The following is a 17,022-nucleotide window of genomic DNA, read 5'->3' on the forward strand; positions in this document are numbered from 1 at the left end:
ACTATCGCTTAAAACTGTTTATATTGGTCCTATATCATAATATGTAGGATTTGGGAACACGGGTCGTCTCTAGATTTATTTACGTCGACTTTTATGAGATTTGTGCTATTTCGCTTTGTGCCCGGTTTGTCCTGCATTTTAGTATAAATACAGTGAAAAACGTTGGGTTCTCGGCTTTCGCTCTGCTTTCCCTCCCTTCCCACCATCATCTGGGGAAAGTGAAAACTAAAAATAATGATCCAGCGATGACCTCATTTAGCATCGTCCTGTCAATCAAACCTCTTTTAGCTTTATAAGCTTTAACTTAACACGTTAATCAATTACTCTCACTCGTGGTCGAGACCGTTAAGTATTGGCATTGGTTTCCACCTCCGCGTCAAAGTTTCCGGGTTCAATCCCTCCTCCCGACCAAACTTTTTTTTTATTACTTCGCTTATTCTTTAGTTTACCCCCCCCCTACACAGGTTTATTTATGCCATTTTTTTTCTGTTTTGGTCTTTTTTATAATATTTAAGCAGTATTAATTACCCCCCCTCCCTCATACACACACCTACAAATACCCGGGCAACGCCAGGTACCCCCCCCCCCGCTAGTTTATATATATAAAAGGCAAACTGTGTGTGACCATTTCGTGTATGTCTTCAAAGGCTTTTCTCGCACACGGTTCCGATGTCGTTACGATCGCTTACAACTGTTTATATGGGTCCTAAATAATAATATGTATGATATGGGAAAGTGCGTCGCATCTAGATTTATTTACGTCGACTTTTACAAAATTACTGCTATTTTGGCTTCTCGCATGTTGATGAGGCTTTTTCGTATAAAAAGCGAAACTAATTCAAAGTTAACAACGAACAACGTTCTCGGCATTGCGGCGAGAAATGTCCAGAAGCAATCAGCTTTGATCAATGTTGTACATCAGACAATTGTTATTCAATCTGGACAATTGGGAGCTAGCTCCCCTCTCCCCAACATCTGTTGAGGGAAAAAAAACAAAAACAGTCAAACTTGGGTAAACAACTGCGTGGCTTCTATTTGACCTTCTTAATTAGGTCAAATGGAAGCAGCAGAGTTAACTTTCATTGCGCACGCCTGTTTTTATAGTTTAATAAATGAATTCAAACCTGAGTATGTTGTATGTATGTCGCGGTGGCCTAATGGGTAACGTCTCCCGGTTTTTTTTTTTTTTCACACATTAATTTCCAACTCAAGGGTACGGGTTCGATTCTCATACTTACCTACCGAAACATTTTTTTTATGTAACCCCCCCCCCCCGAGTTTTGATTTACCTCAAGACACCCGGGCATCGCCGGGTACGCCCCGCTAGTATATATAGAAAAGCGAAAATGTTTATATGTATGTGTGTTTGTATGTCTTGCAAAAACTTTCAACACGGGTCACGGATTTTCACAAGATCCAACCTTCGCCCGACAAATATCGAAAAATTGGCCAAAAATCATCAGTTTTCTACAGGGAGGGGTCAGCAAAAACCGTCCTCATGACAAGTTTGCTTCTACGCATGCACAAATGACGTCGTAACATGATTTCCTTTAAATATTAAAAAAAACGATACAATTTCGTCAGCATCGTCTTAGCTCAGTTGCTTAGAGGGTGGCCTCATTATCTAAAGGTTTTGGGTTAGAATCGTGGTGCGAGATGTCTTTTATTTTTTCGATTTTTTAAATTTTAATATTGAAACGGTTATTTAAGCCAGTGTTTTTTTTTTTGGTTTTTATTTTTTTTAACGTTTGTTTTTGTTTTCTTTTTTGTTTTTCCCATTCTTACATTTAACATCGTTCGTTTGCCTTGCGTTAGTTTTTTTTTGATTTTTTAAGTTTTAACATTTTAATATTTAAAAATATTTACTTCGCTTATTTTTATGTTTTGATTACCCCCCCCCCCCCGCCCGAGAACACACCTCTAAACACCCGGGCAACGATGGGTACCTCCCGCTAGTCTATATATATAAAAGCGAAAATATGTTCACTTTTTGTGTATGTCCAAGAAAGACTTTTTTCAGAGAAGCGGTCAGTCAGTTCACAACTTTTTATATCACATGTAAATCGTAATATCTCACAGTTAACAACGGAGCTCACCTGTCTATTTAATTTGCTCGACTTTGGGAAGATAAATATTCAACAGTTTTCGCTCGCCGCATGTAGGTTAAGCCTTTTCCTATAATGTTTCCCCCCAACGTCTTTTGGGGGAAAAAAAAAGCATTCCCGCACTAAATGAAATGCTACCCCGCAGTCAAAAGTTGACCTCATTAAGTCATTAAAACGTGCACCTGCTAATTTAAGTAATTAAATAAATTCAAACGTGTTTCCGTTAGCATCTTGCAGTGAGGCAATGGTTAACGTTGCACATTTTTTTTTCACACTTTAATTTACAACTTTACCTCAAGGCTTCAGGTTCGATCCACATACTTACCTACCAACACTTTTTTTATTTTAACCCCCCCTCCCCCAGAATTTCCACACACACCTCCGGGTACACTTCGCTAGTCTAGAAATATAAAAGCGAAAATGTATGTAGGTATGTACGCTTTTCCTCGATGTCCACAAAAGGCTTCTTTCAGAGAAGCGCTCGCTCGCTTCACAACTTCTTAAAACTTTTTATATCATCTATAAATTGTAATATCTCGCAGTTAACCACGGAGCTCGCCTGTCTATTTAATTTTATTGACTTTCAAATGTTAATTATTCCACATTTCCCGCATCGGCACGCGTTACCATCGGTTTTCGGTATAAAAAAAAGCGAAACTCGACTAATCACAGGCCCAGAGCCAGTGGTCTCTAGGTAATGTTTGGTCAATGTCGACGGGGGAGCGGGTTTTTAAAAACAAACAAACCGATTTATTGACCTCATTAAAAACTGTCCCGCACAAAATGCTAACTGCTGAATAGCTATCGCTGTCACGTCAATCAAAAACGCGCACCTGTTTTTTTTCACACTTTACTATTTTCAAACTGCGCGTCGTCAAAGCTTTTTTTTTTCACGGGCACTTGTTTTTTTTCACACACACCTACAAACACCTGGGCAACGCCGGGTACCCCTCGCTAGTCTATAAATATAAAAGCGAAAATGTATGTAAGTATGTATGTATGTTCGCTTTTCCTCGATGTCCATGAAAGGCTTCTTTCAAACAAGCGCTTGCTCGCTTCACAACTTTTTAAAACTTTTTATATCATCTAGAAATTGTAATATCTACGAATTATCCACGGAGCTCGCCTCTCTATTTAATTTTATTCACTTTCAAACCTTAATTATTCCACATTTCCCGCATCGGCACGTGTTACATTCGCTTTTTGGTATAAAAAAAAGCGAAACTTGACTCTAATCACAGGCCGAAAGCCAGTTTGTTCAATGTCGACTTCGTCATATAGAGACGAGGGAGCGGGTTTTTAAAAACAAACAAACCCATTTATTCAAAACTGTCCCGCACAAAATAACTGCTGAATACCTATCGCCGTCACGTCAATCAAAAACGCGCACCCGTTTGTTTTAAAACACTTTACTATTTTCCAACTGCGTGTTGTCAACGCTTCGGCTTTTTTCATATACCCCGAAAAACACCCGGGCAATGCCGGGTACCCCTCACTAGTATATATATAAAAGCGAAAATGTATGTATGCATGTATGTGTGTTTGTATGTCTCGCAAAAACTTTCGACAAAGGCGACGGATTTTCACGAGATTGGTATCATTTTGAAGCCCGACATCTTGGACGACAAATATCGAAAAATTGTCCAAAAACATTAATTCCTTCATCCTAAACTGGACCCTTTTCTACAAGAAGGGGTACCGAAAAACTCGTTCCTTCATTTTCTCTCCTCCTGCTACTACGACAATGACATCATGTTTGACCTAGAAAACATTGACGTTAGTTTAAACCACCTGCAAGTGTTTTTAAAGGTTTAATTTTATCCGTTCTCAATTGTATGTCTCTTTGGCATAGGGGTAACGTGTCAGGCTTTTTTTTTTTTTTCCGCCTTAGCCTCGATGCTTTGGGTTCAAGCCTAGCTTCCTACCTAAACTTTTTTTCCTTTTTGCTTTGTTTTGGTTTTTCCAATTCTTTTAACATCATGTTTTTTTTTTATAATATTAAAACAGGGTCACCCTCTCCTACATACATACCTCCAAACACCCGGGCAACGCCGGGTACCCCTGCTAGTTATACATAAACTTAAAAGGAACCATGCCGCTAAAAATTGAGGTTTTGAAAGGGATATTCATTTACTTTGTATGACTAAGATAAAACGATCCCCCACTTCTGCTAGAACGCTTAAAAAATAAAAATTAAAAAAGTCATTTGTAAACTGGATTATTTTCGTACAACAATGGTCGAAAAATCAAGTCATAGGAGACAATTTGGCTCATCCAGAAAGCGCAATGCTTACAAAAGAAATAACATTCTTATTATTTTATAGATTATAATTTGAAAATTTAGCTCATATGAACTTAACCCATTAAAAACAGGCAAAAGTTATAGCCCGTTGATTTAAAATGAGTGTTCATGCCAAACTTCTATAGTAAATATGATACTGTGATGACAAATCATTATTAATCCATAACTGTCCATTGAATAGATACCATAATACTTAGTTAACTGCACCTTATTATAATAAAGGTTCACAAAATTTCAGCTAGATCAGCCCAGTAGTTTCTGAGAAAAAAATGGAACAGACACATAAAGAGAAATATAATATAGATAACAAAAGATATTTTTTCCAAGACACAAGTTTTACAGAAATCTGAATAATTATTTAATTTTCTCAGATTTAGAAATTTTTTATTTTTTTATGTTAGATTTGAAATGCTTCACTTATCACAATTATGGTTGCAGAGTCATAGGATTCGAAAAATTCAGACTTCTAATTTTAAAATATTCCAATATTCATACTACAGGAGTGGGGGGGGGTCTTTGAACTAGTCAAGAACAGCAAGTGCAGGAACGGTGAAGGAGAAGAAAGAATCATGTTGGGTCATGCCATCATCGATGAAGTTAGATTTTTTTTTTTTAAATAAGAAAGCTACTGGAGTGCAGATGAAAAAATCTGCAAAATGTAGTCTTAAAACTCCTACCATACTATGGTAGGAGTTTTATACTATTTTTACTGCGAGGTAAAATACCAGGTTGAGAAACTGGCACGGTCTATCCTTCTCTGGAGGGTAGATGAGCCTCTCTTAAGCCACGGTAGGCACCCCATCTAGTGACAACATCACGATAAAAAATACCCCTGATAGCCCTAGTGAAGCATCAAGTATTCAGCTACTGAGACGATTTGAATTACACAAAAAATTTCTGTAGTGAGTTCAATCACAACTATCACCGCGCTGGATGAATGAATATTATGATGATGACAAAAATAAACAAGTTTTCGTATTTGTTAGTGTTGATTTAATAAAATTAGTAGCAACTGATGAAGTTTCCTTTTCAAGGCCAATAGGTTTCCAGCATCATCATTTCCTTAGTCTGGCTTCAAAAGTTTTTCATCCACACGGTGCCAATACAAACAGCGACAACAGAGATATGCAACAGAAGCAGCTGACATATATGGGAATTACTTTAACAGACATGTTTAACATTTGTTTAATCCTTTAAAAATTTAAAACTAAAAAGGTTTCATTATAATTTTTATTTTCTTTTATGGAAATCGCTCTAGGCAATGCATGAAGCCACTAGATGTAAAGAGCTCAACATATTTTTTTAAATTAAAAAAAAAAAAAAATACTTCAAGGTCAAAAACTAGCCAACAGTAAGTGTTAAGATGGATAGATTCCAACCTAGAAAACAGCAATTCTTCACCCTTTGTCAGAAATATCGCTCATGGAATGAAAGGACTAATGGACAAAAATAAGAGAAGCAAGAGTTACAAGGCTGATTCAAAATAAAGAATTACTATGTACAAATCTTTTCACTTTTATCAAGCTGACAAAATTTTAATAGCTCAAATCTCTAAGGAACAGTTGCCATTCCATCTGTGCAGCATATGTATTGGATCCTATAAGTAGGAGGTTCGAGAAATATCAAAAGCTTCTGCAGCAAAAGCAATTTGAAAGTTATTTTGCAATTCCCAAAGAAGTATGTTCCCATATAAACTCATCTTCACTAACATGGGTGTACTTGCAGTTGTGGCATCATTCACTCCAGTTGGATTAAGCTGACTTCCTTTCTCATGTGTAACCACTTATTGAACCATAGAAGTCCACATAATCATGCTGACATACTGGTTCTCGTTAAATCATCAATGCTGAGCCTAACTAGTATTAGGTAGGTAACTATTTGAGAATACCAGGTGTTGTTATGTAGTAAGACCTCGACATCTCCCAGCAAGAACTGTAAAAACCAAATGTTATCTCCTTTGGTTGGGATATATATGCCACTGAGGACCGCTTGCGAATTTAATATTCTTTTGATACTTCCTCTTTCGAAGGAAGCCAGTTCAATCTGCCCCCCCCCCTTTTTTTTTAAATTTTACACAGCAAAGTCAAGGTCACATCAGAAATATGATTCAAGTACTGAAAAGCAACCACGTGTGGGCCAGAGTGTTGCATCTACTATGAAAACAAATTAGGGGGTTTTAATCAATTGCTTATAGCATCATAACCTTCGCTTTTATATCGAGTGGATAGGATTTTGTCTGACAGGTGAAGGAACACGATGCAACAAATTCTTTCTGCTGTTCCTGATCAGAAATTGTCATATCCCTATTAGTTTATGGAACTAAAATATTTGAAAAAATTACCCTTTTCTTCTTACATTTAAACTTTGCTTTGTTGACCCGGGTAGTGAAATGTTCAAAACCCCCATCTACCTTCAACCACCCTACCCTCTATATGTGCTTCAAACTAAACACGAATTCCATGAACAAAATTTCTTTCCTAGAACTGTCTGCCTGTGGAAACTATACCGTGAGGCCACTTTCCAACTGACTACAATATGCTCATTTTAAAGTCCAATGTAAACAAATTCCCGTTGAGCCATGCTCTTAAATAATCAAATTCTACCCAATTTCCACCATTATTAGTCATTACATTATTGTTTCACCGATCCTTTTACATTCATTAACCCTTATCCTCAAGTAGCCTTCAGGCCTTGATAAGTGATGACTTCCAGGTAAAAACAAAAATTTCCACAAAATTTTGAGTGGATTTAGTATTGAAAAAAAAAAAAAAAAGGAAGTTTTAGGAAGAAAATTCTTGGGCTATCAGAAGGTCAAAAATTACGCTGTGGATTTCTAAACTCAAAGAGAATATGGCTATATTATATTCAGGAGGGGCAAGGCGAGTTATTCTAAGATATATCAGACTTTGAACACTACTACTAGAAGGCATAATAAACAGATTATGAGGTTTTTTTTTAATACTACAAAGTTATTCAAAGATGAGGGTTAATGAGATTGTCAATTGGATCATGAACAACACTATGAAAGGATTCGGGACATTGAGTCAAAAGGGGAGAATTTGATGACATTGGACTTGAAGACGACCATGTTGTAGTCTGCAGAGAATCAATCTTATATTGTGTTCCACAGATGGGAAGTTCTTTGACAGAAACTGCTTTTTGTCGAACTTGGGGAATCTTCCTGTTGAATTTTGAATTGAACTCTTTAATACACAAAGGTAGCATGCTCTCATTGTGTCGGCCATAACTGGATAGACGTCCTAAGTAATTCGCAATTGTACTTTGAGTATCACCAAAACTGAGGAATGAACCTTTAAACCTCCTCCCCCAGAAGAGTAACTTACAATTTTACCAAGTACCTTATCCACTATGCCATGAGTCCTTCGAAATTCCGTGCAGATTCCTGAGTTTGACAAGATATGTCTGAAGAAGGTCACCAGTTACATTGACCAAACATGTGAATAACACTCAAAGTGAGAACTGTAGTCCAAATAATACGAATTATCAATCCTCATCTCAAAAAATTCAGAAACATTACGTCACATAAGTTGCTTGAGTAAATAAATAAAAAAAAGTAGTTTATTTTTTTTACATTAGTTTAAATTCATCAGATAGCACCAATCATAAACAGAATATTCTACCCTCTAAATGTTTTTTTTATATATAGTTTCTTAATATATCATCATTTAATGCCCATTTTACATGCTGGCATGTGTTGGACGGTTTCAAGAAATTGATTTCCAAACAAATCTATCTCTGGCCAAATCTTTAATTATCCTTCTTTCTTTCAAGTTCATTTTATCACTTCCTCCCATGTTTTGCTTGACCTTCACCTGTGAACTGACCCCGCTACATAAACTGTCCTACATTTACTGACCCACAAACTCCCATCCATTCCTTTTGTGGCCGTACCATACTTGGTTGTTCATGGTCTACAGTTCTCAAACTGACCAATATTAAGCAGAAACAACTATCCTTTGTGCTTTACCGCTATTAAATAGTTTACATGGTTCTTAAATGAAAGAATATAAAAAAGATTTACCAAATTTATTCTGAACATCCTGTAAATATTGGCAATTTTACTGACAGAATGTTTAAGATGCTTTATTGGATTTGCGCTTAAAATTTCCTCTCAAAAATCAAAAGATAAAATCTCCAATTAACACTTAAACTTAAATCGATTACAGAGCCTATATTTTCCCATGGATGACCCCTTTATGATGGTTTACTAGATTTGTCTCCCTCCCACAGCAGACAGATGTGACACAAGGCCAAGAAAGTGAGATTTGAGCAGCCAACACTATCCTGCAAAATAAATGCTTGGCCAGCCTCATTTGCATTTCCCAGTAGGTGATTAGCAATAAACTTAGCCTTTCTCAAAGAGTAAGGAGGCAAAGCCTAGTAGCGTGGATATCCTAGGACTGCATAAGACCATACTTCAACCAACAGAGAACAAGCCACCTCAGCAACAACCTAGACTTTGGTGGCTTTGCGGTTCAAGGGAAAATCCCTGGCTGAGATAGTCTACTAGATATAAATAAAGACGATATGCTAAACAGTTATAAGCATTTCAGGTACACAATACAATCAGTTCAGGGTTCATACAAATTTTTAATGTCCTTTTTCAAAGACTTTTCAAAGTTTTTCAAGGCCTTCTCCAGACAAAATTCAAGTTTTCAAAACAAAATATGGGGTGTTTTACAATCTACAGCGATTCAAAAAAGTGGTAAAAAAAAACCCTCAAATATACAATAGCCCATAAAGGTTATTTTGCAACCTATCTGCATCATTTTTTGGTGTTTTTTAAAAGCAGTTTTAAATGCTTTTTATTTCATCTCAAATATTAACTTTTTATGGCTTTTAAATTTGCAACTAAGATTGCTACCATCTTGCCCATTTTTTTTTTTTTTTTTTTTTTTCCAGTCTATCCAGCCTCTTTTTATTACATTTTGGGGAAGGGGGCATTGGAGAGTCCCATCCACAGAAGGAATTTTTAGAGGGGGGGGGGGTCATTTGTATTTATGGCAGTCGCACTACCCCCCCCCCCAAAAAAAAAGATAAATGAATAAATGAAAGCAAAAATAATCACAAATTGTTACTGAACACAAAGAATACAATATTTAAGGCCTTTCAAGACTTTCCATATTTCCATAGATTTTTCAAGGTAATAATAGAAATAAGGCCTTTTCAGGGCAAAAGTAAAAATTTAAGGACTTTTCAAGTCTGTGCAAACCCTGCAGTTATGTTCAAAATAGAAAGCCCACCCCTTTCAGATCACCACCTATTCGAAAGTTTTGACAAGTGTTGTATATGTGGATGTATTGCTTGTAAGTGCAAATAAATCCTGGCATAAACTTTTATAAATACGGTTGTTAGTTCTTGTTTTGGTTAAATCCTTTGTTTAAGTGCAAGAACAATTAAAAGAGACCACTTTTATACTAGTAAGAGAATTCAAGTTGAAAGCATTATGACTCGTTACATAATATGGAAAAAAAAAAATATTGAAAGGGTAAAAATGACAAAAACCCCGATCCCATATATATGCTATCATTGATCAGCATTATCCAAGAGATTATTTGGGGATTCTCCAGATTAACCCTTATATGGAACACTGTTCGTAAAAAGAAAAGTAACAAAATAGCACAAAAACACGTACTTATTCGTTAGATTACAAAACGACAATGCACAAAATATTATGTAAATTCATCCAGTATTTTTGTTTTTAAAAAATAAAATTTTATCGGTGGCCACTTTTGTCTTATGGACAATTCAAGCAAAGAAAGTGTCAGCAAAGCTCTCTGTAACATAATGCATATAAGTGCATGGGAAAATATCAGCAGCAGCGAAGGCAGGCTGGCTGGCTTGTGAAGAGATTAGCAGCAGCAGAAAAAGCGCATATGCAAATTAGGAAATGTGTGCGAATTGACACAACAAGAAAAAGAGAAAAAGAACACCACATGCTTGGGGAGAAGCAAAGTGCAGGTTAAAGAAAATGGATGTGTATTGTTGAAAACGAGAATGGGCTGGCTGTGGCTGGCATGTGGTTAGAGGAAGGAGAAAACTAGATTGATATGTGACAGTGAGAGACTTTAACTGGTGTTGAGATGGAAAAGTAACAGTAATAAATGATTTTGTTAAAAAGGAAAGATGCCGATCCGGATTTATTTATTTTTGTTTGTTCCTTTTTGACGGTGCCGGATGGTGTGGGGGCCCAAAAAAAGTTTGAACTGTAACGAACACGGTTCAAGTGTGCCAGCAATGTTACAAGTCCAATGTGAACAAATTCTTCATGAGCTATCCCCTTAAGTAATCCAATTTACCAAATTTCCACTACTAATAATGACTATGAAATGTTCCTCTTGACCACTGTACACACATTAACCCTTATCCTCGAGTGGCCTCCAGGCCTTGCTAAGTGGCGACTCCTTTGTAAAAAAATTTATATATACATATATATGGTTAATTTGGAGATGCAACGATTATTTTTATCGCCTTTCTCTCACTTCTAAATAAAGTGGGCATATTGTAGTATAGACAAACCAAAAAAGTGGTAACCTATAATATAAATCTCACCTGTCTGTTTAAATGTATGTATGTATGTATCTATCTCTGCCTAAAACTTTTGACAGAGGCAACGGCTTTGCACAAGGTCGGTATCGTTTTGAAGCTCGACCCTTCAGACGACAAATATCGAAGAATTGGCTAAAAACATTAATTCCTTTACCCTCAACTGGCCACTTTTCTACAGGGAGGGGCCGATATTTTCGAAAGTCATCCCCTCTTTTCGATTGACTAACTTTAATTTAAACCTTCACTACTTCCGGTTTGGTGATGGATGCAACGGAAAAGACATTTTTTTATGTTCGTTTCCTCCTTCACAGTACGAGTTCGAGCCTGTCTGCGTACTACGACTTTTTTTTTTTTTTTTGCTCAACACACGCCTCCAAATACTCGGGCAACCAGGCTAGTTATATATATAAACAAATAAATGTTACCAAAGGCAAGATATCTACCTACCTGGATATTTTTTTTTTTTTTTTTTTTTTAGTTTTACCATATTTTAAAGCATTTTTCATTTTGAGCACAAGTAGTGCTGAGTGTTAAGTTAGAACAAAATAGCCGACATCTGGGAAGTCTCGATAGTCGCTCAAAAATTAAATACTGGTAGAATATTACAATTTCGACTAATTGGTGACATTTATTGGATGGATTTCTCCTAGTATTTTGCTTAATTTTAGATTTTTAAGTGATTTTTCGAAAAAAGGTGATCATCTAATGTCGGCCATTTTTTCTTGTTTTAACTTACGACTCAGCACTACAATATGTTCCAAAATAATTAATTATTGCCTTTGGTAATATTTTTTTGTTATATATTTGGTTTTTGACCACTTTTCGTTTAGCTGTCTATACTGCAAAATGCCCAAATTCTAAAATCTCAGTTCGCTAGTCCAGGGAAAGCAAAACTATAAAAATAAAATACACATGCTTTAAAATCCCTACAGGTTGAGGTTGACTCCGGGACAGTAAAAAAAGGTAACTTTTTTTCTTTGCTTTTCACTGTAAAGTTAGCTGACAGTTAAATATATATTTAAAAAAAAAAATCATCATTTTGCTGTTGTTTCTAATACTTTCTAACGAAAGATATCGAGTATATTTTCGATAACAAACCCCAAGTACAAACTTGCGTCTTTTATTGTGAGGAATAAGTTGCTATTATTATTAGGGGTCAGTTATTGTAGTGTCGACACCACATCTGGGACAAACACACGCAATGAGATACTTGAAATTGAGGCAAACAATTACGTCCCCCTTTCGTGAGGATGAAGGAGGTAAAACTCGAGTGACACACTGACACACACACACAAGTACATATGCCAATCAACTGGTCCATGTTCAGTTTAAACACACACACCATAAAAATAATCCAAATCGTTTGCACTAATTCGGTCACGTCAATTGAGGTACTTATGTAAAATACGAACCGTGCTATTTTTTTACGTTTTTTTTTTTTTTATCAAATTGTTAGGTGATAAATAGTACAAAAGACTTACAAAACGCCTTTCTCTCCCTTATGTTAAGAATGGGTTTCGAAATAATAGCGTTATTGTTGTTTCAGAATAGTCTTTATTTTGCCTTACTACATAGTATGTACTAAGGCAAAATGTACTACATACAATAATAATAAAAAATATTAAATGCCTTTTTTTCACCCCCCCCCCCAAGTCATTGTAGTTTAAGAACAAAAATAAAAGCTGCCTCAGTCGAAAGAGATTTCTCTTCCTGTTTCAACCGGGGACAGAAGTACAGAACAGGTGAAACGATCCCAGTCGGAAAAAGTCCTCACCCTCACCTCGAGTTTACAATATTGAAAATGAAAGTTGGTTTTAGTATTCACACGAGGAAAAGATCAATAAAAAATAGTTTTGCCATATTTTAAAAGTGAAGTTTAAAAATTAAATAATGGCGGACTTGACCAAGACCCCCACCCCCAAGAACGGCTTTCGGAATAAACGTCCCCAACCTCCCCATGTTAAGAAGGGCTTTCAGTTTTTGGCAATCTTTTCAGTGGATTATTATTGATTTGGACACTAATATATGGAGAGGGGGGGTGATTCTCGTTCGGGTCCGCCAAATAAATAAACGGAGGCTTTTTATTATTTTTAAACAAAGAATAACAAAAATCTAATAAAATCAAGAGTAAAACAATGATGCAACAAACTAAAATATTCGTAATGGTCTGTTTAGATCTCAATTTTACTAGATAAGCTTTTTATTAAGTAGCATGCGATATAATATACGATATATCATATGCGATATAATATACGTCCCTATCAAGTTTAAAAGTTATGAATAATTTTTTAGGTCGTCCGGCAGTCCGGCACATTTCTCTATTTCCTCCAGTTTACTTTAGACGTTGTTTCTCGATAAGTTAAATTTAAAAAAAAAAAAAGTCAGTTTAAAAAAAAAAAAAAAGATTTATAAGTATTTATAAGTTTAGCCTTTTTATGCCAAGGAACAACTAACAACGACCTTTCCTGTTTTAGTTTCATTAAAAACACGCAACGAAAAATAAAGTAAAAAACAAAAAAAATGCGCGTGAATAATTTAACGAAAATAGGTAAATTAAAAATGCAGAAAAAAAAGAAATTAAATCCGTATTTATTTATATTTTTTTTTAGTTTATTTTCAAGTAATAACAAAGCGAATTGGGGATGTTTGATAACAGCGTTAAGTAAGAAAATGTTACGGATTTAAATGCCTCCCCACGAGGGCAGACACACGTTTTTTTTTTTTTTGGTTTTTTAATGTGTATGTATGGGGAAGGAGATCTGTTAATGATCGAGGGCGGACATATTAAGTATGGAGGTAAACCAGACCAGATGCACTTTTCGGTACTAGTGCAGTTATGATCCCCAAGAAAATGAGGGAGTTCCGTCCACACGCGGAAAAAATTAAAACCTTCCTATGGTAAGAATGGCTTTCTAAATTTGCTTATGTATGTTAAACTGCAGAAGTGCCAACTTTTTTTGTTAGCCAAAAAGTCGAAGAGCAAGAAGACCGTAGGAGCGAATCTAAAGAAAGAATGCCACAATGATCGTCATTATTTGAACCCCCACCACCAGCCCACCACAAACACACATGATTATATTAGCTTTACCTGGATTCGAACACAGATTAATTCAATGAATAAACAAATATTTTTAAGAAGGGGAGGTTTTATTTAATAGTCTAAAGAATACAAGCATGAAAAAAAATTTTTTTTCGATTTATTTACATTTTTAATCTTTCTCACGTTTTTACTAATATATCATAAACATTTGCGATGATAAAGTAATAATACGTTAATTAAATCTAAAATATTGATAACGCAACATTTGCATTTTTTTTATCGTTACTAATTTCAATTTTGACAAATTTAAACCTGTCGGAGCTTTACAGCATCTGAGAGACGGGGATTTAGCCATTATTGGGTGCCCAATGTTTTGAATTTGAAAAGAAAAACTACAGAAAGTATTTTTTCTGTGCTTATTTAGAATTAAGCGCATATATATATATATATATATATATATATATATATATATATATTATTGCAAGAAAATATTTGATGTACGTACCCGTTAATGGACAATGTCATATTCCCAAAATTATGTAAATTGGTCAAGTATTTTATATATATGTTTATCTATTTTAATAGTAAATTGGGTGATAATGCACTTACTGACCCGCGCTATTTTTTAAATCGTATTTCCAAGTTTAATTAAACTTTTATGATATGTTTTTTTTTAATTCAATTGTAAGGTTAAAGTACAGAATAGGTACAAAAAAAACACCATCCCCATGTTAAGAATGGCTTTTTAAATAATAACGTTATTATTTCAGCACGGATCAATAAGTGCATGAGTACCGTAAATTGTAACCATTAGAAGACTAATTTTGATCTCTATAGTTCGAATTGAGTTGTCGTTCCCTTATTTATTAAACATTGCGGATGAAAACATAACGTCATAAAATTTGACTTTCTAAGTAAAAAAAATATATATCTGAACAATTTACGTGAGTTTTGGAATATGACATATTCGTTCCGTGACAGGTACGTACATCATAAATATTTTTCTGTGATTTAGCTTTTTTTTTTTTTAAATAGGTTTATTTAAGCACCATTTTTCTTTTTAGTTAAAAAATATATATATTTCACCATCCTCAGCTGTTAATCCTCAGAAAAAATATTTTAAAAAATAAGAGTATCTCTAGTAAGACCAATATTTTCTCTTAGATTTTTATTTTTAACTTTATAACAGTTTTGGAAAGTTCATATCGAAAATGCGAGGTTTCATTAAATATGGTTTCTTTTATTTGCGACGACAACGATCAAATGTAATAAATTTAAAAGGTCGAAGGCCTTCGACTTGTGAAAGAAGTGGACATTAAATGATATATGTTCGTCATTACTAGAGGTAAAAAATCTTTTATTTTTTTTCATCTTTCGTTTTGGCTTCGTCTTTTTTTTCACAACGCCCAAGGCGGCGGGGAGGGAAAAATACACCGAAAAGAAGAAGGGAGTATGAGAATTTCTACCAAACATGACACTGATACAATAACACGACAGTAAAAAAAAAAACAAAAAAAAACAATCATTTACCGTCGTGAATTCATGATTGTTGACAAATCAGAGAAGATGGGCGAGGGTAAATGAGGCTGGAGTGTATCCGAGTTGACTGAATGTCGAGAAGGAGAGAGAGAGACAGCTGCGACTCTGCAAAGTTTCCGATCCGTTCAACAACGAGCTCCTCTATCTCCCGGAAGCGGAAGTAAAGAGAACGCACGCACACGCGCGAGCGCACACTCTCACAAGCTGGCCTCAGTAAATTGTTTTCTCGTTTGTTTGTTCCCGCATTATTTAATATTAGCTAAAATTAAATCGTAATAAACAAATGCATTTCTTGTGCGTCTCTAAAAAATAGACTTTTAGTAATCATTTGAACAAACAAAATATAATGGTCTTTGTTGCAAACAACAAGAAGCGATATAAACATACTTTTGTTTACATTCAGAGGCACACAAATTTGTTTTCGAGTTACTGAAGGAAAAGGCTTAAAGGTTCTTATTTTAAATTCAACATAATTGAGAGAGAGAGAGAGAGAGAGAGAGAGAGAGAGAGAGAGAGAGAGAGAGAGCTGCAGAAAAGTCTTCATGTACGTATCCGTCACAGAATGGACATGTCATATTCCAAAAATTACGTAAATTGATTAAGTAGTTTTATTTTTTATAAAGAAAATTAGGTCAATTTTTACGACCTGGCACCAGCATATTATAAACACTCAACCTCCCCATGTTAAGAACGGCTTTCAGAATAAACATAATATACTGGGCCGCTGGGGCACGTCGTAAAAATTGACCGAAAATTATTCTTAAACGATTTAAAGCGATCAATGTAAAATCGATAGCATGACAAGACTGATCCCGCCCTTTTTTTTTTCAAATGACAGCGCGAGGCAATCTATTTTTGCTTACTCATAAATTTAATTTTCTTAAAAAATAAAACTACTTGTTAAATTAATGTGATTTTTTTTTAATATGACGTTCTGTGACGGGTATGTACATCATAAAGATTTTTCTGTATTTTCTCTCTCTCTCTCTCTCTCTCTCTCTCTCTCTCTCTCTCTCTCTCTCTCTCTCATATATATATATATATATAGGTTGAATTCTAAATAAGAACCGTCTTAACTCGAGTCAAGATCAAAGTGTAGTATCTGTTCTTCAGATGCTACGCTTCAATTTCTTGTTCTCTGTCAGTGGAGGAGAAATCCTTCACGACTGAGACAATTTTTATTTTTGTTTCTTTTCTCCACATTAAAAAACGACCCTGGTGTCTAACTCTGTCCCGTGGGGAGGCATTGTAAATAGGAACTACTGAAATAATGATGCAAGCAGACAGGTGTTAATTGTTGCTTTTTACCACCTGGTCATGTTGGTCGGATGTGATGTGAGCGTGTTCGGATATCCCAAAATTGGCATTCTGGATGTGACAAAAAATATTTTAAATTCCAGTTCAGAATGATTTCTCTTCCTCTGATTGAGAGCAACAACGAATGCTGCTGCTGCAGTGCTGCACTG

At 35.3% G+C, this 17,022-nt stretch overlaps 1 protein-coding gene across 1 annotated transcript in view; it reads right to left on the bottom strand.

Annotated features, from left to right (window-relative positions):
• LOC145292170 (tyrosine-protein phosphatase non-receptor type 11-like) overlaps positions 1-15,727 on the bottom strand; it is a 120,878-nt gene extending 105,151 nt beyond the window's left edge. Inside the window, exon 1 of the mRNA XM_080138417.1 lies at positions 15,548-15,727. Within this exon, the coding sequence (XP_079994543.1) occupies positions 15,548-15,561 (14 nt within the window). The 5' untranslated portion in view covers positions 15,562-15,727. The remainder of the gene's footprint in view (positions 1-15,547) is intronic.
• Between the last annotated feature and the right edge of the window lie 1,295 nt (positions 15,728-17,022).

Source organism: Euprymna scolopes, chromosome 2, assembly GCF_053919585.1.
Source record: "Euprymna scolopes isolate OS-2025 chromosome 2, ASM5391958v1, whole genome shotgun sequence".
Classification (NCBI taxonomy): Eukaryota; Metazoa; Mollusca; class Cephalopoda; order Sepiida; family Sepiolidae; genus Euprymna; species Euprymna scolopes.